General features: G+C 47.8%; 1 protein-coding gene and 1 pseudogene across 2 annotated transcripts in view; one reads left to right on the top strand and one right to left on the bottom strand.

Annotated features, from left to right (window-relative positions):
* The window catches only part of PRR36 (proline rich 36), an 80,427-nt gene that overhangs the window by 30,987 nt on the left and 25,891 nt on the right, over nt 1-23,549 (top strand). For both annotated transcript variants that reach the window (XM_068274534.1, XM_068274533.1), the window contains exon 2: nt 15,460-15,627. In XM_068274534.1, coding sequence (XP_068130635.1) covers nt 15,471-15,627 — 157 coding nt within the window. In that variant the 5' untranslated portion in view covers nt 15,460-15,470. The remainder of the gene's footprint in view (nt 1-15,459; nt 15,628-23,549) is intronic.
* On the bottom strand, nt 10,031-10,169 carry LOC137564715 (U2 spliceosomal RNA; annotated as a pseudogene).

The following is a 23,549-nucleotide window of genomic DNA, read 5'->3' as shown; positions in this document are numbered from 1 at the left end:
TTTTCAATGAGCGCACAGTGTATTGTTGTGTACTTGGGGGAGCTCTATTGATCTGCTCTGCCCTCTCCTTGTGACGGATAATAGAGAGCGTTAATCTCCCCCTGGGAGTGTATGAATATTCACATCACCCCTCAGCCAAGGGGGAGTGGAGAGGGGGAGCTGAGCTCAGGAGCGTCTTACCAAATGCTGTGTGCTCTCTCCTCCCATTGGAGCATTCATCCTCCCTGGTACCCAGTCCCCATCCATCTCCTGCTCTTCCCCTGACACTTGTCTGTGTGAGAGGCGAGGAGGAGGGAGTGACTGGCTCACACTGGAGCAGCAGCGAGGTGAGTGCTGAGGTGCAGTATTGTCTCATCCACCTGCATCTGATCTCCTGCATTACATCATATGCTAGCCAGAGCTCTGCATGGTCCTATACATCATTGCGTATGTGTGCTGCTGATTGCACTGGGTGTCTTCTGTATGCTTTCTTCATGGTCTAGCAGTGGAAGGCAGGATAAACTGATCTCTGCTGTTTATTTAGGAAGGCAAACAGCAAAGTGCAGCAACCCGAAGCAGTCAATCATCAATCATCTATTCATTGTTCCTCTAAGGGGTGAAACAGAACTGGTTGGTATGGATTACTGTTTACTGCACCTGAACATAACGGAGCAAGCAGTAACCCATCACCAGTGGCATAGCAATAGGGGATGCAGTGGTTGTGAGCGCACCAGGGCCCCTGGAACAGAGGGGCCTTCTATCATCTTGGTGCTATGCTGGTAATGAACACCTCTATGTGTGCACTGAAGAGTGGTAATGTTTCCTTACTCTGATTACACCTCTTGGACACTGCAGCGGTTCTTGGTAGGTTTTGGGGCTCAACATCAATAGAGTTCTTGGGGCCCGATGGGAAACTCTTAGTGGGCCCCTCTAGCTCCTTGGTTATGCCACTGCTCACGACGGCCAATCATGTTCTAGCTTTCACTGCTTTAGCGGTATTGCACTACTTAAACTGCTTAGCTGATTGGTTGCTGTGAGTTTATTCACTTTTTTCTTAATCTTACTACTTGCATTGTAAAATAAGTCTGACACTGTTGTTGTTCAAGATACGCTTAAGATGGCCATACATCTAGCGATTTTGCTGTATGACTATTCAATTCGATCATTTTATCAAATAGAGAGTATCACAGTGCAGGGACATAACTAGAAATCACTGGGCCCCCCCGCAAAAATTTGGGTTAGGCCCTCTTCCCCATGCACACTGAATATGGACAGTCTACAAATCTTTGCCTACAAAACTTTGTATGATTCCATTATCAGTGGCTGAGCAGAATCAGTCATTAGAACAATTGTGAAGAGAACAGAAAGTATTTACTCTCATTGCCCTTAGTTGTCAGTCTCTCAGGACGGGCCCCCAGTGGCTTCTGGGCCCTCATGCGGCTGCATCCCTTGCAGGGTCTATAGTTATGCCCCTGTCACAGTGTGCTCATTCGATGAAAACTGGCTGATATCATGTCAAATTGACCAACTTCATTGATGGAGCAGGATTGGATGTTATCGGTCGTACAGGAAGCTAGTGCTTACATGATTTTGGTTGACAATCGATTTTCGGTTTCAGAGCATGGAGGCACAACATTGTTCATATCGAATGTGTAGGAGAATCTCATAGGATCTCGGTTGCAGTGTGTGGGCCACTAGTCGAGTGAATGTCGATCAACCACACTGAAGTTGATCGCCAAATACAGTCCATCGCTTATGCGATCGAAGCCAAATCGCTAGTTGTATGGTTACCATTAGCATGAAAGTTTCCACTGCATTGACACAGAAGCGAGTCAAATCCAGGAGCTGCTGGTTAATTAACCAGCTGCCGGTGAAATGACCAGCAGCTGCGGTGTTTGCTGGTGTCAGTTTGCAGTCAGTAGAAATAGGCATGCTTAGTGAGATGCGTAGCTCCCTGTACTTATTGTGATGTTCCCACACAGAATATGATGCAAGTGCAGCAGCCTGTGTGTGGCTCAGCCTCTGTGCTCAGTGCTGTGTCTTTAGTTCTCCATCCCTGCTTTCTGTGCTACTGGGGGAAGGGAGAGCCTATTCAAATGCTAACTACCCCACATGTGAATGTAGGAGCCTGAGATGGACACTTCTGACTTTGGCATTTTGTTTCTTTGTGCCAGTGTGTTTCCTGGGCAGTTCAAGTGCATAGCTGATGAGTATGCAGCAGATCTGTGGGGGTTTTATGCTGAGATATTCTCACAGTGAGCTCTATGCAACGAGATATCAAGACAGAGGATCATGAAGAATTATTGGCAAATCTTTGCTTTTATTGCCAGGATTGTTCCAAAAGCAGTGAAGGTGATATCTGATTGGATCATACTGTATGTGTCACTCTGCTATGCTCATGTTTAAGTGGATCTGAGCGCTTGCACAGGACAGAAGGAAAACAGAGAGAAATTATCCCTGTATTTAGAGCGTATAGCCAGTCTAATTCCCCCTCATCTGTGACTAATCACAACTGTAATTTGATCTCTCAACTGTGTCAGCTCTGGAATCTGCTCTGCCTCAGCAGAGCAGCTAATTTGTAAACACAGGATGTTAACCCTATGTCTGCTTCCGTGAAAGCAGGATGAAGACACTGCAGATTTATTGCAGAACTTGTATCAGCTGTAACAAAAAAAATGTCTTTAACCCCTGGCCGACCGCTCCATGCAGATTGGCGTGAACGCAGCCCCAGGACCGATCCCCGCCAATTGGGGTGAAGTCCTGGGGCGGGGTTTTGCAGGAGATCGCGCGCGCCAATGTGTATGCACCTCTGCTTGATTGACAGAGCTCCGCTGCGACATCAGTCTCCCAGCGGCGATGGCTGCTAGGAGACTGTTAGCCGGCGACACCAACCACCGTCTATTTACTCTGTACAGGGCTGAGATCTATGGCAGCGCTGTACTGGGGACAGCCGTGTGAAATCACTTGTATGCCGAGTTGTACGGCCCTGCAGCGAGGCCTAAAAGCTGCAGTGACCTAACTTGTAATAAAATGGCCTGGTGACTAGGAGGGTTTACGCCCTGTAAGCCTGTAACATCAAAAAGTTCCCCTGGGGGGTACTCACCTCAGGAGGGGGAAGCCTCAGGGTCCCAATGAGGCTTCCCACGCCGTTCTCCATCCCTCGGGGGTCTCGCTGCAGCCCTCCGTACAGCGGCAATGTAAATATTTACCTTCCCAGCTCCTGCGCAGGCGCTGTGGCGGCTCTCGGCTCCGAAATAGGCTGAAATAGCCGATCGCTGTAGGGTCTGCTCTACTGCACAGGCGCAAGTCTCCGGCGCCTGCGCAGTAGAGCGGACCCGACTGAGATAGAGTATTTCTGTCTACTTTGGAGCCGAAAGCCGCAACAGCGCCCCCGCTGGAGCCTGGAAAGGTAAATATTGAACAAGCTGTCGGATCTGTCGGGGCCGCTGTTCGGAGGGCTGCAGCGAGACCCCCGTGGGACGGAGGACGGCGTGGGAAGCCTCATTGGGACCCTGAGGTTTACTCCCGAGGTGAGTACCCCCCGGGGGAACTTTTTGATGTTACAGTGTCTCTAAGTAGTTAAGGTTATTATGTTGTCGCTTATGTTTTAGAGCAGAGAGGAAGTCTTATTTAAAACTTGCATGCAGCTTTTATAAAGTGATCAAACCAATTGCAATACTGTAGAAATAAAATGCTATAATATACCTGTGAATGGCTTTCTTAATAAAAGTTAACACAAACTTTCGAAGGTTTACTCTCTTTCTTCAGACTTGAAGAACAGCAGAGTAGGAAGCGCAGAGGAGAGGATTTTAAAGTTTGGTTGTCACGTATCCATACCTCCCAACTTTTTGAGATGAGAAACAGGGACACTTAAGCCACACCCCTGACCACGCCCCTAGTCACGCACACCATAAAGATTTCATAAGAAAAATATGTTTTATAATTCAATCCACACTGGTCCTTTCTATCTTGGTTCATTTTCCTTCATATTCACATTTTAAAATTAGTAATATATCAATTTCAAGGATGGGAATAAGGTTTAGAGTCAATCAAACAATTTTTTAATAGAGAAATATATATATACAGTATTTACATAGAAAGAGGGACAAAGTCCTGAAAGAGGGACAAAGGAGGAGGAAAGAGGGACAGGGCTCTCAAAGAGAGACTGTCCCTCCAAAAGAGGGACAGTTAGGAGCTATACGTATCAGGTATGTTGACCAGTAGGGATGGAGCAATCTGTTCTATTGCGAACAGTGCATGGGCAGCCTGCCTCTGTACTACTTCCGGGTCAGCAAGGTCTCTCAGTAGTACATAGTTGCTGACCTGAAGGTGCGCCTCCTCAACCGTGGGCCTGAGGTCTGGCACGCTCTGCACATGTGCATGGCGTCACGCAGTGCTCAAATGAAAAAAAAGCTTCACTTTTTCGGGACAAGAGATAGTTTTTATCAAATTGCCATCCGGATCATTTCACTGTATGGTGTGAGGCCACCTTTATGTGTGTATCTCACAGTGCCGGTTCAGTCTGACAGCTACACCCTTCAGCCCTGGTCTGCTACACAATCTGCCCAGTGGTAGCACTCCATAATGTGGCATTATAGCAAATGCAAAGAGGCAGTTATGGTGGCAAAGAAAGCCTTTATCGGATCACCAGAGCCTTTATATATTCAGCTCTAATACAGTAAGGCATAAGTTCTAGATTTATTGATAGAATAGTAGGTCTGTATTCTAACCAAACAGCAGGCGTTAACATTAATGGAAGCTTGTCCCACTCTTTCCCACTAAACAATAGGGTAAGACAAGGCTGCCCAATATCCCCAATGTGATTAAACATGGACCTGAACTCAGAAATTCCTCTCTGCTCTAAAAGATATGCAACTGCATCAAAACCTTTTTAAAAAAAAAACAAAAAACATTTGCTTGTTACAGCTGATACAAATCCTGCAATACATTTACAGTGTGTCTACTTCCTTGCTTTCATGGAAGCAGACATAGGGTTAGCATCCTGTATTTACAAATTAGCTGCTCTGCCAAGGACTGCCAAGATCCCTAAGCTGACACAGCTGAGATAAAACTACAGTTGTGATTAGTCACAGATGAGAGGAATTAGGCTAAACTCTCTGAATACATGCAGGGTGCATTTCTCTATGTTTTCTTTCTGTCCTGTGCAAGAGCTCCGGTCCACTTTAACTTAGGAATAGAAGTGTTAACCACTTCCGTGGTTTGCTTCAGTATAACTACGTCGGGCAGGACTTCAGTTCCTGCCCAGCAGAGCCGGGAAAAGGTCCTCCAGCACCCAAGGCTGAGACACCAAAGTGCGCCCCTCCATCCCTCCTACCACAGCCATAGCACACTGATTGTTGTTAGACTAAGAGGCGCACCAGGGCCCCCAACCCCCCCCCCCCCCACACTCACCTTAATCTCTAATCATCTGGCTTACAGTCACTGTATCCCCTTTTCTTATTTCTCTCTGCTTCAAGCACAATAGGGGAATGATAGCTGAGTGAGTTGTGCGCCCCCTCCTACACTGCACCCGGAGGCTGGAGCCTCTCTCGCCTCTGCCTTAGCCCGGCCCTGCTGCCCAGCCACATAGATAATCGTCAATGGCGGAAGGTGGCAGCTCCTGCACTTGTTCCCGACACCGTAGTCGCTGCCGCCCGTTAGAGGGGAGATAAATGAATGGGAATGCAGTTCCTTTTCATTATTATGAGTCTCCGTGTCAATGATCGCCAACGTCAATGAGATGCCTGCGTCGCTGTATCTTCCAAAGTAACACGTCCACACGTTACTTCCTGTTTAGCATACTTATGGTATGCTAATAAAAAACAATGCGCAAGGACATCTTGTGGGCAAATAGTAAAATTACACCTACATACATTAATTTTAATAAAAAGACCCACACTTACATTTAAAATTACGGTAACTCTTTCCCTCCCACACTGTCCCATAGTTACCTAAATAAATTATAAGCATATAATACAAAAAAAAAATGACAAAAATAAAATATGGTACATAAATAGTTACCTTAGGGACTGAACTTTAATATGTATTTTAAAAGGGGATATTTATTTTATTTATGAAATTATGGGTTTGTAATTAGTAATGATGTAAAATATAAAAAATGCACCTTTATTTCCAAATAAAATATTACACAGGGGATTGCCACTAGTAGAATTTTGCTAAAAAAATTAGCGATATTCTACCGCTGGATTCGATAGTAAAATATCGGTAATGTTTACTGATATTTTACTATGACTAAACCTAACCCTACTCTCACAAAGAACCCTCCCTCTACCGATGCCTAACCCTAAAGACGGTTTTACACTTTTACAGTGTTTTTGTTGTGGTGTGATCACGCAATCGCAACGTCAAAACAACCTTCGGAGATTACTGTGGCAATGCACGGCAATCTCACCCCTGGCTGCAGGGCAAGCAGGAAGTGCAGCTCTCTAGTGCTCACTTCCTGTGGCGGGAATCCGAGGTGCATGGAAGTGTATGATCAAAATACGCTTCCCTGCATGTGCAACGCGAATGCGAGAGGTAAGCAGTTTAAAATATCTGCAGCTCCATAGACTTACATGACTTCTGGTCGCTGCACATTGCCACATATCAACGTCGATAACATGCTGTTGTCGTCGGTGTAAATTTGTTATTTCCATCGCACCACGGTAGGTATGCAATGCCCCATACGTTTTTAAGGCTATAGCATTACCCTGCGGTAAGAAAGGGTACCACAACGCAATTAAAACGTGCCACTGTGAATGGGGCCTAAGACACCCCCACCGTGGTGCCCAAACCTAAACTCCCCCCCCGGTGGTGCCTAACCCCCAGGGACACCTAACCCTACCCTCCTAAACCTTAACCCCCCCTATTGCAAAGTGGCAAAGAAGTTAAATTACTGGCAAACAGGGAGCCCAATAGGCACAGATGTTCTGGCACCCTACACTTGGCCCTCCACGAACCCACAAACCCCTGCCGAACCGCACCACAGGTGCGTTGGCTGGCCCTGCAGTCCCTCCTCCCTTACTTCCCCTGCCCAGTGTAGGTAGCTGCTGTCCCTTAAAACTGAGTGTACTTCTGGCTACCTAAGTAGCTAGCTAGAGGTTCCCCTTGGTATTAGGTAGTTAGAGATACCCCAGACTGAAGGGAGATTTCATCAGTGGAATGCCAAAAACAGAGAGAGTAACTTCTAATTTATGCTTCACTTGGGACTCTGCATAGGAAAGGAGGGGGGGAGGGAGGAACTTGGGGAGGGTAGTGAGCTGACTTTCTATCATCAGGTGCCTTTTGGCACAAGCCTACAGTGCCTTATGGTAAATCTGGCCCTGCAAATTTCTGTTTGACGCAAATCACGGCTTTTATAATAGGCGCCCATGGCGGCGCCATTTTTTCCATAAGGGCTCCTGCGTCCTTGATCACCTGATTCGGTTTCAGGAGGTGTAATCTCACACTCCCTACCTCAAGGGAAATACGCCAGTGGATATACAATATTTATCCACCACGGATAAGACTGTGCTGCCAAGAAGACGTCCCCTATGTACTTTATGGACAAGATTGCTTGGCTGGGTGATCTCTGCTTGTGCAGTTACTAGAAGTCGTTATACATATTTGATTTTAATGACCCACTGGTGTACATTATCTTCCCGATGACTATACAGTAAGCAGCAGTGTCATGATACGTTTTACAGAATATGTGAATGTTGAATGTGATGGAAAGAATTGTGTTGATGGAGTTCTTTATGCAAATGTGCTGTTTAAAAATAGACCAATGTAGTGAAGCCGCAGCAGAATCTGATTGGCCCATTTGAATCGTTTGAAACTGCATACATTTGTGTAAAATTTGCAGTAAAATGGAATGATTTGCAGCTCACTGTCCAACCCTGATAGGGAATTGTAACTGCAATGCATCTGTAGCTGCTGGTTACTGTTCCTCCTGTGGCCCTATGTATGTAAAACCTCTATAGGTTTATTGATTTACCTAACACTCAGACCTACGGTATACATTATTTGTTAGGAACCCCAACCTACATTACATACTGTTACTTAAAGGGGAACTGAAGTAAGAGGTATATGGAGGCTGCCATATTTATTTCCTTTGAATCAATACCAGTTGCCTGGCAGCCCTGCTGGTCTATTTCTCTGCAGTAGTATCTGAATAACACCAGAAACAAGCATGCAGCTAGTCTTGTCAGATCTGACTTTAAAGTCTGAAACACCTGATCTGCTGCATGCTTGTTCAGGGGCTATGGCTAATAGTATTAGAGGCAGAGGATCAGCAGGGCTGCCAGGCAACTGGTATTGCTTAAAAGGAAATAAACATGGCAGCCTTCAGTTCCCCTTTAATCATCGTCATTTTGGACTATTACCACTGCTGTGTGTACCTCAAATAATTCTGGGTGTGACAACTGTCTTACTTGGCAAATACAGCTGATTCTGATTAGAATGAGAAACATCTTGCTACACTATTCCTCTAAAAGGAGGCTACTTTTACAGATTACATTGCAACATTAACTTTCCACGAGCCTACACTCTAAATGGAGTGTGTGCTAAAGAGCTGATAATAGCTGCATTGTGCTGTTAAGGCATAAAGAAGCGATGACCTACAACCAGGGAGAGAAAGAAAAAGTATAAGCAACAAACAAGCACATTATTTTCTATAGTGTGATTTGCCTTCTTAAAACCGAAGATACTTACTTTGCTTTTAAGTTGGAGGGCTTTTCAGTCTCTTTTAGTCCCCTAGTCAGGGCCGGATTTACCATAAGGCACTATAGGCACGTGCCTACAGGCGCCTGATGGTGGAAAGGCGGCTCAATCCCCGAGTGCATCCCTCCCTCCTATCCTATGGAGAGTACTGAGCAGAGCAGAGCATAAATGAGAGGTTAATCACCCATCTCTCTGCATTCCACTGACGAGATCTCCTTTCAGTCGGAGGCACCACTAACGATTTCATACTGAGAGTTCCTCTGGCTACCTAATGCTAAAGGACACATGAAGCTACCTATGATGGGCAAGGGAAGTAAGGGGGAAGTGACAGCTTGGCCAGCTAACACACTTGCGGTGTGGTTCAGTGAGCGTTTGTAGGTTCATGGAGGGCGAAGTCTAGGGTGCCAAGACATCTGTGCCTATAGGCTCCTGTGATGTAAATCCAGGCCTGCCTGCACCAGTGTTTCCCAACCCTGTCCTCAAGGCCCACCAACACTGCATGTTTTGTATAAATCCACAGAGGTAGTTAATCAGCTCTGCTGCAACACTAATTACCCCACCTGTGATTGTGTGTGGTTTCCTGCAAAACATGTACTGTTGGTGGGCCTTTAGGACTTTTGGGTTTGGGGAACTCTGCCCTATATTTTCCTCATGGTTGGGTCACCCCGAGCTGCTTGCTTACTCTGTTTTCTACATTTTTTTTTTTAGCTTTCTTGACTCCCGTTGCATGTAACAGGAGCCCAGAGTAAGCAAGGCTTTATGCCCATGCACGGAAAAAGTGGAAGTGCATAAACACCCCACAAAAACGTGCATGAGCAGCCCCAGGCCCCACAAAAGCAGGGCCCTTTCCGGTGTTCCCCGAAGGGAACCTCCCCCTTTGCCTTCGACGCAGGGGGCTTTTTGGGTCCTCCAACACCCAAAAGATAGGAGGACCCCAACAGCCCAGTGGTTGCCCAAAGGGCCTGGGCCACGTGGACGCCCACATGGTCCGGGTGGCTCCCCCCGAGAGGCAGCCGGGCGGGGACCGAAGCCCCCCAGGGGACAAGTCCCCGGTGCCAGCAAGCTGGCTCCAACCTTGCAGCCGGTATTAAAAAAATTCTGCACTCTCCTTAGCCAAAAGGCCGGGGAGCTGCATTAGTCGGCAATGCATATGGCCAGTACAGACCAAAGCACCTTACTCCGCCTTGGTTTTTTGCAGGCCCAAGGTTTTTCAGGTTCTCCTGGAGCGCCACTTCCAGGGGCAGTACGCCTAAGCAAAGCCCTCAGCCCTTCAGCCTCGATCATGGTAGATCCATTCAGTCAGCCTCTGGGGAGTTGATGGACCAGGATGGACACCTGTTATCGTAAGATCAGAGGCTGGTTCCCCCCCGATCGCTCCTTCCAGGCATCCTACCCCCGGGTGACCAGGCCAGGTTCACTGGAACATGCCTCCCTGAGACTGATAAGAACAGATACTACACTTGATCTTAGCCAAAAGGCCGAGAAGCTCACTTACCAGAGCCACAGGACACTGCTCAAGTGTGCGTTACCTGTAATCCCAATTGGTCACCCTAACAAGCAACAGACAATCATTAAGGTTGACAGTAATTGTGTGTATGCGGCTTTACAAAGTTTGCAAACAAAAACTTCTGTATTTAAATTAGCTGTAGGGATAGTAGTGGTTCCTGCACATCTGCGTTTGATTGGCTGTTCTGCAGTGAGTATTTGTATAAGTGTGCAAAGGGTTAATTGATTTTGTTGTTTGACTAGTCACACCCCCTTTAGTGCCTCCATGCTACCTTACTTTAGTGTCCTCATTTGGGAAATGAGCCTGGATTCTGTGTCTTTCTTGTAATTAATTAACCTGTGCCCCCTTTTGTGTTGTTTTTGTTCCTACTGTGCCCCCTTTTGCTTCCTCTACGCCTCATGTGCTCCCTTTGTGCTTCCTCTGTGACTCATGTGGCCTCTTTTGTGTTTCCGCTGTACCACTTTAGTGGCACCTCTGCCACCTTTAGTAAAATCGGTCTAAGTGTACACCGTAAATACTTACTGATCACAAGACTAACTGTCCCTCACAAGTGAATAAAGGCATTGTTTGTCAGTCAGCTTTTCTTTTCTCAGGATGTAGGTTATGTCGCCAACCTGCCAAGAAATCCTTTTGGATGACAACGGTAGCAGCGTAGCATAGCCCGCCCTCTGCCCATGTGGATTCCCCATGGCTTAGGGAGCCCATTGTATTGGATAAAAAGAAAACCAGAACAAAACTGGTGCAGAACAGCCAACCAAAATCCTTGTTTTATTCAACGCTCTGCACATTAGTTTCAGGTGCATGGCTCAAACCAGCTCACATATTCAGAAGTAGGTAAGCCACAGGCAAAGGGAGTAAAGCAGCAAGGGGAAAAGATGAAATCGAGATAGATAAGGCACCTGGCCCAGGTGACATTCACCCCCGAGTATTAAGGGAGCTGAGTTCAGTTATTGATAAGCCACTTTTATCTTTTTTTTTTCTACCATTCTCTTTCAAGCAGGTCAGTTCCCTATGACGGGCATAAACCTGATGCATTTCACTTATTTAAAGGGTAAAAAAATCAGAACTGGGAAACTACAGACCTGTAAGCTAAACATCAGTTGCGTGTAAACTGAAGGCATTCTAAGAGATGCTTACATAAGACTTTATAGCACATAATAATATTCCAACTCAACATTGGTTTACTTAAAGAGGAACTCCAGTTCCACTCCAGTAATAAAAAAGTGCTTCATTTTTACAATTTAGTCGGTGTTTTCCCACTGTAAAATCTTTTAAATCCCTGATTTACATTCTGACTTATTACATGGTGACATTTTTACTGCTGGCAGGTGATGTAGCTGCTGCTTGCTGGTTTGGCCCACAATGCAACAAGGTTCACAGACAGGAAACTGCCAAGAGTACGTACTCAGAATTTCTTTGTGGGAGGGGTTTCACCACAATATCAGCCATACAGTGCCCCCTGATGGTCTGTTTGTGAAAAGGGATAGATTTCTCATGTAAAAGGGGGTATCAGCTACTGATTGGGATAAAGTTCAATTCTTGGTCGAAGTTTCTCTTTAAGACAGGTCTTGTCTCATCAAAATGCTCAGCTTTTATATAGTGGTGAATGATCTTGGGAAAGCTATATATGTAGTGTACTTGGGCATTGTAGAGGCTTTTGACATGGTTACCCAACAATAGCCTGGTGCAGAAGCTGAGGATACCGGGACTAGGAGAAAATGTGTGTATGTGGATAGAAAACTGGTTAAGGGACAGAAGGCAAAGAGTGGTGGTCATATTAGTGGCGGGGTCCCGCAAGGTCAGTACTGGATACAATCCTTTTCAATCTATTTATTAATGATTAAGCAGCTGGAATACAGAGTCATTTGTTATCTTATCAGATACACAATCATGCAGAATTATAAACACTAAGCAGGATAGTGACATTTTACCAAAGGATCTCAGAAGCATGGCTATATGGGCAGGCATGTGGCAGATAGAATTTAATGTACAAAAATGTCATGCACGTTGGACGTGTCAATGGTAAAGCAACATGTGAAATAACTGGCTTACAGCTGGGAACATCAGACTTGGAGAAGGACTTGGGAATACTGGTTGAGAACAAGGTTAAGCAACCGTAATCAATGTCAAACATCAGCAGCTAAAGCAAATACAATTCAGGAATGCATAAAAAAGGGGGAAAAAAATCATGAAATGCTAGTATACTACTCCGTCTGAATGAATCACTTGTGAGGCCACCTCTGGAGTATGGGATACAGTTTTGGCCACCGCACTATAGGAAGCACATGGACATACTATAACAGTCACAAAGATGGGCAACTCAATAAATCAGGGGGGTGGAAGCAGGCCCGGCCCTAGACCATTTGCCGCCTGAGGCAAACTTTAAAGAAATCGCCGCTGCCCCCCCCCCCCCTGTGGGTGTGGGGGGGGGGCCGCCCGAGCTGGAGGGGATAGCGGGCAGGGAGGGGATATTGGGCCTAGCGGCGGGGAGGGGGGTCGGACCCCCCCTCCCTCGCCTGGGTCCCCCGTCCTCCGCTCCCCTCCAGCTTGTTATGCGCGCTGGCTGGCTGGCTGGCTGGCTGCAGCTGTAAGAGGCAACGGGCGGGGATCACTCACCTCTTCCTCGTTCAGCCTGCGCTCCACTGACGTCACTTCCTGCTACGCCGCAGGAAGTGACGTCAGTGGAGCGCACGTTGGAACGAGGAAGAGGTGAGTGATCCCCGCCCGTTGCCTCTTACAGCTGCAGCCAGCCAGCCAGCGCGCATAACAAGCTGGAGGGGAGCGGAGGACGGGGGACCCAGGCGAGGGAGGGGGGGGTCCGACCCCCCTTCCCGCCGCTAGGCCCAATACCCCCTTCCTGCCCGCTATTCCCTCCAGCTCGGGCGGCACTCCACACCCACGGACGGGCGGGTGCCGCCCCCTCAGAAGCGCCGCCTGAGGCAAACGTTTCACCCCGCCTCATGGGCGGGCCGGCCCTGGGTGGAAGATATCACTTATCAAAAACCGTTGAACCTTTTATTTGCACATGTCAAGCTGTGTTCAGAGGATAACCAATTTTATCCCGATTGACTTCTGCAGTGAAGAGTTTTGCATGCCCACTGTGGCGACTGACTGCTGGATCTTGCTGTGTAGACACATCATCACTCAGATCCCCTGAGAGGAAGCAATATAGTCCTCTAGTGTCTGAAGGAAGTGTAACAATGCTAATTAGAATCATAAGCAATACAGGGAATGTCTTTCTTAATAAGATGCCCCCCTTGAAGTTGAGGTAACAAGTTATGCAGCTAGGGCCAGCAACTTTGGATGGCAATGTGCACTAATAAAAAAACATTATTTAGGTACGAAGCACATGGCAGATACTGAATTAAGTTTAATGCAGATTCACTTTTTAAAAACAACGCTACACTCCTGGCTACTGTACTGATCATTTATCAGCCTAGGTCAACAATTCAGACTGCTGAGATTCCTGAGTTGACACAGCTGAGAGATCAAATTACACTGTGATTAGTCAAAATGAGGGGGAATTAGACAAGCTAAACACTCTAAATATATACAGGGTGGATTTCTCTCGGTTTTCCTTCTGTCCTGTGCAAGAGTTCAGGTCCACTTAAAGAGACACTGAAGCCAGGCTAAATTCCCTTTTTTAACTTGTATACGGCTGCAGCTCTGCCTCCATGCGCGTTAATCGCAGCACGGATCTCCGCCTCTCCCCCGCCCCTCTCTGTGAAGGCAGATTGAGAGGGGCGGAGAAAGGCGGCGATCAGCCGGGATTGACGCCATTAGCTCTGCCTCATTCAGAAAGCGCTCCCCGGACAAAGGAGATGGGCTTTGGGGGGTAGTAACCCCTCGTTTTGCCGCGGGATAGCGGCGATTTAGCTTGGGTTATAGTGATGAACATAAATACAAGTTAAAAAGGGGAATTTAGCCTGGCTTTAGTGTCTCTTTAAAGAGAACCTGAGGTAAGAGGGGTATGGTGACCATACTTCTTTCCTTTTAAACAATACCAGTTGCCTGGCAGGCCTTTTGATCTTCCTGGCATCAGTAGTGCCTGAATCACACACCTTAAACAAATATGCAGCTAATTTAGTCAGACTTAAAGTGAACCTCCAGACTAAAAATCTACTCAGCAGAACTGAAAAGGCCTGGTGTTTCTTTAACAGTTTCACAGCATCAGAACTTTGTTTTTCTTACCAAAGCATCATTTTTAGCTGCATTTTTAGCTAAGCTCCACCCATCAAAGAAAAAAAAAGCCCGGGCTTTTTTCCCTGATGCTGTTCAGAGCATGATGGGATTTCCTATGTTGGTATTCACGTTGCCTAGCAACTGGGAGAGGTGCTCAGGACACAGGACAGTTGCAACTGTGTCTCATGCTCCCTGTCACCTCCTTTCAACCAAAAAGATGGCTGCCCTCATGAAATCAAACATTTGCCTGTTCTTTTGAAACAGGGTGGGTAAGAGATTATATTACCTATCTATTTTAATTAACATAACTAATGTAACTTAATGACAGTATGTTTGTTTAGGCTGGAGTTCCTCTTTAAGTCAGAGCACCTAATCTGCATGCTTGTTCAGTTCTGTGGCTTGCCATGTGTCCCTTTGTCTCATGTTTTTGCATACATTATCTTGTCATCTCCTCAGTCCTCTCTGCAGTAACAAGCATGTAGGAGTGTGTGCAGTACGGCGTGTTTGTCAGCGGGTCTGGGAGTGGGCGGCGGGTAGGAGGTGTAGGCAGCATCTGGCTTTCTCTGCATAATTAATACCTCGAGGACCAGACAGAGCCCAAAATACAGAAACCTGGATTGTTCACCTAAATGAGCTCAGAAGCATCTCTGGACTCAAACCGCCCTCAGAGGGGGAAGCCTAGAACATCGGGGAATAGGGGAGGAGGACTTGGATGGATCATCAGTTAACTGCTTTACATGGAAAAGTGGTGCCCAGATCTTGGATACCATATATAGAGTAGCCTAAGCTATTTTAGACTCAATATGTCAAGAATTATAATGTATGTGGAGAGACAGAGAGGAGAGTGCTGGGGGGAAAGGGGGGGGGGGGGGGGGGAGTGTCAGGCAATCAGACAAAAGCGCTCAGCCTGTTTGGACATATCAAGTCTGACCACTTCTGAGGACCATCCCGTGTGAAGAGGGGTGTGAGGAGGGGGCTTCACAATCTTGAGACCCCCCCCCCCTCCCCTCCTCATGAGACAGCTGCTCTTTCAGCTAATGCCGGGCCCAGCTCTGATTACATTACTGACTGGTTGAATTTCTTTTCTCTAGGTTCAGTCACAATGGATGCCTCAGCCGCTGGACCAGTGAAGGTGGAGACTACAAATAAGTCTGTGAGTTCCAAACCATCAGCAACCAGAAGCACGAGAACTGCAATCCCGTCTCCATCTGCCAAAGTGGCCACAGATCCTCCCCAGCCGGCAACCTCTCGGAGTTCAGGTGGGTTGCCCATTAACAGTTCTGAAGTAACAGCGACTTTTGTACTTCCTTCTGTTTCCAGGGCAATAGTTTATGCCAGTGATGGCTAACCTTGGCACTCCAGCTGTGGTGGAACTACAAGTCCCATGATGCATTGCAATACTGTGACAGCTCTAAGCATAACTAGGGGAGGCAGAGGCATGATGGGATTTGTAGTTTTGTCCAGAGGCGTAGCTAGGGTTTTCAGCGCCCGGGGACAAAGACTATTAATGCGCCCCCCAAAGTCAAGGTTGCCGCGCCAAAGAGGGGCGTGGTCACATAATAAATGTGGGCGTGGTTATGGGTGGAGCCAAATGTATATGGAGGTTAGCAGGCTCACGCTCACCCACCCTCCCTCAGTATGTACCTTCCAGCATGTTCCAAGACAAATTCAGCAATCATGAGCCCCCCCCATCAAGACAAATTCAGCAATCATGAGACCCCCAACATAACCAACTCAGCAATCATGAGGCCCCCAACAAGACAAATTTAGCAATCATGAGGCCCCCAACAAGACAAATTCAGCAATCATGAGGCCTCCAACAAGACAAATTCAGCGATCTTGAGGCCCCCAACAAATCATGAGGCCCCCAACAAGACAAATTCAGTAACCATGAGGCCCCCAACAAGACAAATTCAGTAGTCATGAGTCACATAAATAGACAGCATTTCACATAAATAGGTAGAATGCCCCCTTAATATGGTAGACACCTCTCACCTGGCAGCAGTTCTCCAAAATACACTCAATCTGACGTGGTTCCCCAAAAATAGGTAGCCCCAGGTCTATAGTTGTCCCCAGAATAGGTGGCCAGCAGTATAGATGTCCCCAGAATAGGTGGCCAGCGGTATAGATGTCCCCAGAATAGGTGGCCAGCGGTATAGATGTCCCCAGAACAGGTAGCCAGGGGTAGAGATGTCCACAGAACAGGTAGCCAGGGGTATATGTGCCCAGTATATGTAGGCAGGGATATGTGTGCCCAGTATATGTAGCCAGAGGTATATGTGCCCAGTATATGTAGCCAGGGGTATATATGCCCAGTATATGTAGCCAGGAGAATAATATGTGCCCAGTATATATAGTCAGGCGTATATGTGCCCAGTATATGTAGCCAGGGGTATATATGCCCAGTCCATGTAGCCAGGGGTATATATGCCCAGTATATGTAGCCAGGGGTATATATGCCCAGAGTAGGTAGCCAGGGGTATATATGCCCAGTATATGTAGCCAGGGGGTATATATGCCCAGTCCATGTAGCCAGGGGGTATATATGCCCAGTCCATGTAGCCAGGGGGTATATATGCCCAGTATATGTAGCCAGGGGTATATATGCCCAGTATATGTAGCCAGGGGGTATATATGCCCAGTCCATGTAGCCAGGGGGTATATATGCCCAGTCCATGTAGCCAGGGGGTATATATGCCCAGTATATGTAGCCAGGGGGTATATATGCCCAGTATATGTAGCCAGGGGGTATATATGCCCAGTATATGTAGCCAGGGGGTATATATGCCCAGTATATGTAGCCAGGGGGTATATATGCCCAGTATATGTAGCCAGGGGGTATATATGCCCAGTATATGTAGCCAGGGGGTATATATGCCCAGTAGATGTAGCCAGGGGGTATATATGCCCAGTAGATGTAGCCAGGGGTATATATGCCCAGTAGATGTAGCCAGGGGTATATATGCCCAGTAGATGTAGCCAGGGGGTATATATGCCCAGTATATGTAGCCAGGGGGTATATATGCCCAGTAGATGTAGCCAGGGGGTATATATGCCCAGTAGATGTAGCCAGGGGTATATATGCCCAGTAGATGTAGCCAGGGGTATATATGCCCAGTATATGTAGCCAGGGGTATATATGCCCAGTATATGTAGCCAGGGGGTATATATGCCCAGTCCATGTAGCCAGGGGGTATATATGCCCAGTATATGTAGCCAGGGGTATATATGCCCAGTATATGTAGCCAGGGGGTATATATGCCCAGTCCATGTAGCCAGGGGGTATATATGCCCAGTATATGTAGCCAGGGGTATATATGCCCAGTATATGTAGCCAGGGGTATATATGCCCAGTATATGTAGCCAGGGGTATATATGCCCAGAGTAGGTAGCCAGGGGTATATATGCCCAGTATATGTAGCCAGGGGGTATATATGCCCAGTCCATGTAGCCAGGGGGTATATATGCCCAGTCCATGTAGCCAGGGGGTATATATGCCCAGTATATGTAGCCAGGGGTATATATGCCCAGTATATGTAGCCAGGGGGTATATATGCCCAGTCCATGTAGCCAGGGGGTATATATGCCCAGTCCATGTAGCCAGGGGGTATATATGCCCAGTATATGTAGCCAGGGGGTATATATGCCCAGTATATGTAGCCAGGGGGTATATATGCCCAGTAGATGTAGCCAGGGGGTATATATGCCCAGTAGATGTAGCCAGGGGGTATATAAGCCCAGTAGATGTAGCCAGGGGTATATATGCCCAGTAGATGTAGCCAGGGGGTATATATGCCCAGTAGATGTAGCCAGGGGGTATATATGCCCAGTATATGTAGCCAGGGGGTATATATGCCCAGTAGATGTAGCCAAGGGTATATATGCCCAGTAGATGTAGCCAGGGGTATATATGCCCAGTAGATGTAGCCAGGGGGTATATATGCCCAGTAGATGTAGCCAGGGGTATATGTGCCCAGTAGATGTAGCCAGGGGTATATGTGCCCAGTAGATGTAGCCAGGGGTATATGTGCCCAGTAGATGTAGCCAGGGGTATATGTGCCCAGTAGATGTAGCCAGGGGTATATATGCCCAGTAGATGTAGCCAGGGGTATATATGATCAGTAGATGTAGCCAGGGGGTATATATGCCCAGTAGATGTAGCCAGGGGTATATATGCCCAGAGTAGGTAGCCAGGTGTCCCCCTCCCTGCCTCCCCAGCAGGAGGGGAGCAGCGCAGAGAAGAGGGAGAGCTGCTCTCTCTCCCTCGCTGTCCCCTCCATTAATGTCCGGGTGCTGGCAGCGGCGGGCGGAACTTACCTCCGTCTCGTTGCAGCGCGGATGAATCTGCCGCTACTCTGGTCTAGTCCAGACCAGAGCAGCGGCTGCGGGATCCGAACTTCCGGCCGGCGCTGGAGCGAGACGGAGGTGAGTCCCGCCCGCTGCGCCAGCACCCGGACAATAACGGAGGGGACAGCGATGGAGGGAGGGAGAGCCCTAAGGTGAGAGAAGGGGGGGAGATGGCCCCCTTCTCCACCGTCCGCATAGCTCTCCCTCTTCTCTTCTCTGCGCTGCTCCCCTCCGCAGAAAAAAAAAAAAAAAAAATCAGCTCAGCTGGGCGCCCTTAGGGACCCGGCGCCCGGGGGCACTTGACCTACCCCGACCCCCCCTAGCTCCGCGCCTGGTTTTGTCACAGCTGGAGTGCCAAGGTTAGCCATCACTGGTTTATGCTCTCTGTCCTGTAGAGATATCACTGCTGATTCTCTGAGCACCCCCCTCTGCCAACATCTATAGGGACAGAACACTGTCACATGATCAAACCTGTACTGCTGATTCTGCCACAAAGCCACACCCAATACGTTTAGAAATGTGAAATTTTCCTTTGTTTTCTGGAGAAATAGAACCATAGGGTAAACAATCTCTCTGATGCATTACTTTTATCCTTGGTCTTTATTCATAGTAAAGCCCTGTACATGTGCTCGGTATTTGTCCCCCTTAACCCTTTAGCAGCCAGTTTAGAGGCTTGCAAGTGCTCCAGGCCAATTTATTTTAGCATTTTTTTTTTATTTCCTACTTGTTACATTTCCTTGCTACTGATTAACACTGCTGTAAGTGTATTTATGGCCACTTGTCACTAGGGGGCAGTGTGAAGCAATAAGGGCGTTTTTCGCCTTTTTTAAGCGATTTCATAATCGCCCTAGAAACGCTTGTGTAATGATTCCCTATGAGAGTGTTCACATCTGAGCGGTTCGATTCTGATTCGCTCAGCAAAGCGCTGCCTGTACCATTTTTGGGGCGATTTGCCTCATTGGAAGGTATAGGGAAATTGCAAAGCGATTAAAAAAAAACCACATGAAGTGAAAAAAACAGAACCGCTCTGCAAAAGCTCTTAGAAAAGTACTTTATACAAAATCGAAGTGTGCAGGTAAGCGTCGGGGAGCGCAAAGAAAAAAAAATCGCTAGTGCAATTTCGATTTTAGATGTGAACAAAACCTTACAGAGGACTTCTGCTTTCAGTTTCTATATCTGTTAGCAGAGAGAGATCAAAGCATTCCAAGAATTTACAGCACAATGAGTTCTGCTGGCTGAGGTCAAAAGCAGAGCACTTATCTCAAAGGAGATCATCCCTTTGAAGCTGCTAATGGGTTAACAATCTCTGGTCAATTGTTAGGGCAACAGTTTAGGGAATGAGTGCTATACCGACATGCTGTTTGGGTATAGTTGAGCAGTATGTACTGCTTGATGGAGAGGCGAAGAGGGTCACAGTGGCGGTGCTCGCGTGAGCGGCATTCTGCTATGCAGGCAAGTTTGAGCACAATGGGTTATTTATTCACTCGTCATTTTCTGAGCCCAAATATTTTTGGTGCATATAAAGGTGTGTACAGCGTACAGAAAGAAAAGGTGATGTACTGTTTTTATGGAAATGAGCAGGGGCGGCTTCACTGTAAGGCACTGTAGGCACGTGCCTGCAGGCGCCTGATGATGGGAAGGCAACTCGCTCCCCTCTCTGGGTGCCTCCCTCTCTCTTCCTACCCGTGCAGAGGCCCAAGTCGAGTTTAAATGAGAGGCTATTCACCTGACTCAGCATTCCACTGATGAGATCTACCTTCCGCTGGGGGAGCCTCTAGCTACCTAATACTGAGAGAATCTCTGGCTACCTCATACTACATGGCAACTGTAGCCGCCTACGCCAGGAAAAGGGAAGCAAGAGAGAAGTGACCTCTAGGCCGGCCCACTTGTGGTGCAGTTTGGTGGGGGTTTGTAGGTTCATGGAGGGCAAAGTCTAGGGTGCCAAAAGATCTGTGCCTATAGGCTCATGTGATTTAAATCCAGGCTTAGAAATGAGGGGAGATACAATGTCTCTGTGGGCCCCCCTCCTGTGTCCACTTGCAGAGTGGGCGCAGCAGTGCGTTTTTGTAAATCTCTCATCTGTCCAGGCGGCAAATGGCTCCTCTCTGCATGACGCCTAGGGAAACAGGAAGTAGGGAGGTGCCGGCTGATGAGAAGTATGGACACGTCGCATGGACAGGTGAGAGATTTACAAAAATGCACTGCTGCGCCAGCTCTGCAAGGGGACACAGGAGGGGGAGGAATAATGTCAGCCCCTGCACGCCACTTCTGGCAGATGGGTGTTACCCCTTCTTAGCCCACACTCCCGCTTACGAAATCAATTTCCAGACATTGCCACCAGGTAATCTGCCCCCTAAAGCAGGAGTTTCAGTAAAAAGTAAATAAAAAGGGCGACAGGGTCCCTAGTGTGCCACCTGTGAGATTATTTAGCTTCTGAGTGTAATATTTGACTTGTGACGTCATACTGCAGTATCCCAGCACAGTCTTGAGTTCACAGGTTGTGGTCTTGTGTGTTTCCCTGGTTACCAGCGGGGGCACCTAAGGGACCACAACCTGACGACACTCAGCAGCAAAGCAGTCTGTCGCTCATTAAGAGCTGCAGAGATGTGGAAGGTTGGTAGGGAAGGATCCCAAATGACTCAAAGCTGTAATTAACTACCTGCGGACCGAGCGAGTATAAATCTACGGCGGGCAGGGGGCGCTGCGGTAAGCTCTACGTTCCATTGACCGCGCCGCCCCCGCCCGTCCCCATCGCTCGGTCCGCTCTGCTCCCGCCGCAATGTGATGCCCTGCCGCCTCTATGACGGCAGAGCACTGTGAGCTGGGCAGGAGCCGTTTTCATTGGCTCCTGGCCCTGTCATTCATGTAAGCTGTTCCCATTGGCTTACATGGAGTGACAGGGTCAGGAGCCAATGAGAGCGGCTCCTGACCGGCACACAGCGCTCTGCCGTCATAGCGACGGCAGAGAGAGCAGCCTGCGGCGGGGACAGAGCGGCGTGTCCGGCGGGAGCGACGGTAACTTGCGGCGATTCGTCGGGAAGCGGCAGTTTGCTGGACCAGCACCCTCTGGTCCTTAAGGGGGCAGAGGGTGCTGATCCAGAAAGGGTTAGGCAAAGGGTGGTTCCACATAGTATGGACACAAAGGGGGGTATCCTTCAGCCATCTCTATATCATTCTCTTTTACATTGCAAGGAGTAAATGCAGCTGGGAAAATATGTACAAGTCTTAAATTTAGGCAGTAAAACAACAAAATGTGAATATTTTGATTGGGGGGGGGGGGGGGGGTGGAGGGGGGAAGGGGATTCTTTTCTATAACCCTGCAGGCGTCACTTTAACGCTTGTGTTGATAATAAGCTTATATTATTAGCTCTGTGATGTCATATTACAGTAACATTTTCAAGCCAGTACTTGTGCACTGTTGTCATATAATTCTCATGGAAACATGTTATCTAAAGTGAGCTCCTGCCCTGCCCCCCCCCCCCCCCCCGTGTCACGTGCAGACAAAACTAGCACAGGTCGCTTAACTAAAGGGAGATAAGGCAATAAGCAGCATGCTATTTATTAAAGGAAAATTAAAGTGGGAGGGATGTGGAGGCTGCCATATTTATTTACTTTAAAACAATACCAGCTGCCTAGGAGTTTTACTGATCTATTTGGCTGCAGTAGTATCTGAATCACATATCTGAAAAGAGCATGCTTGTTCAGGGTATATGACTAAAAGTATTAGAGGCAAAAAAGCCAGCAGAACGCCCTGCCAATTAGCATTATTTAAAATGGTCAGGATCACGGTCATGACATCACACTGTGGGAGGGGTTTCAGCACAGTATAAGCCATACAGACGTCCCCTGGTGATCTATTCAAGAAATGGTAAAGATTTCCTGTGATAAAGTGGGTATTAGCTACTGATTGGGATGAAGGTCAATCCTTGGTTGCAGTTCCTCTAACTCCAGACTGACCAACAAGCTAAAATGCAATTTTCAACCTGCGCAAAACCCTATGGGCTTGATTCACAAAGCGGTGCAAAGTGTTTGCACGCCTGTGAAAAGCCCTTTATCACGCCTAAACTCAGTTTAGGCGTGATAAGAAGAAACTCGCGCGATCTCCCGCGCGCAAAGTTTTGCGCGCGTAGCGCACCACGCTGCGCGCGCAGTGTACCATGCTTCGCGCGCAGCGTCCATTGAGCCCTATGGGACTTTGCGCGCGCAGCACGGTGCGCTACGCGCGCAAAACTTTGCGCGCGGGAGCTTCGCGCGAAGAGCAGCACAAATCGGTGATAACTCAGCTTTGCACGGCTTATCACGCCTAAAGTCTTTTAGGCGTGATAACTGAGTTATCACCGCTTTGTGAATCAAGCCCTTTGTGCCCAGATGGATGCTGGCTGAGAGATATAATTACATGAATGCACTACATCACCCAGGGGTGTTTCTAGCCTTTTGTCACTTCAAGCAGGAACTCCTGTCCCCCCTTTCCCACCACCGATCCTGTATTTCATTGCACACTACCTTTCTGCTCTCCCCCAGCTTAGTGTGCAAATGCACAGTATAGTGTAGCAGAAGCTGTGCGCACACCTCTCCACTGGAGTTCAGTGCTGCGCTTTGCCCTAGTGCCCAGTATCTCCTACCGCATGGAGCATGATTACACGCTACATGAGAAGAGCCAGCTCTAGAGGGAGCAGAAAACAGACAGGACATCACAACCTGCGGTTCTGTGGCACAGGAAGCAGCAAGATGGGGGTCCTCATATAGACAGGGGCAACGGAGCAGCCCATAGGTAAGTAAATGCTCACTGCCTGTCCAAAAGTCCACAGCATTTTTTAACCTCCCTAAGGCAACG

This window comes from Hyperolius riggenbachi, chromosome 3, assembly GCF_040937935.1.
Source record: "Hyperolius riggenbachi isolate aHypRig1 chromosome 3, aHypRig1.pri, whole genome shotgun sequence".
Taxonomy (NCBI): Eukaryota; Metazoa; Chordata; class Amphibia; order Anura; family Hyperoliidae; genus Hyperolius; species Hyperolius riggenbachi.
Note: the sequence above shows the minus strand (reverse complement) of the source record. Positions and strands in the feature narration are given on the sequence as shown.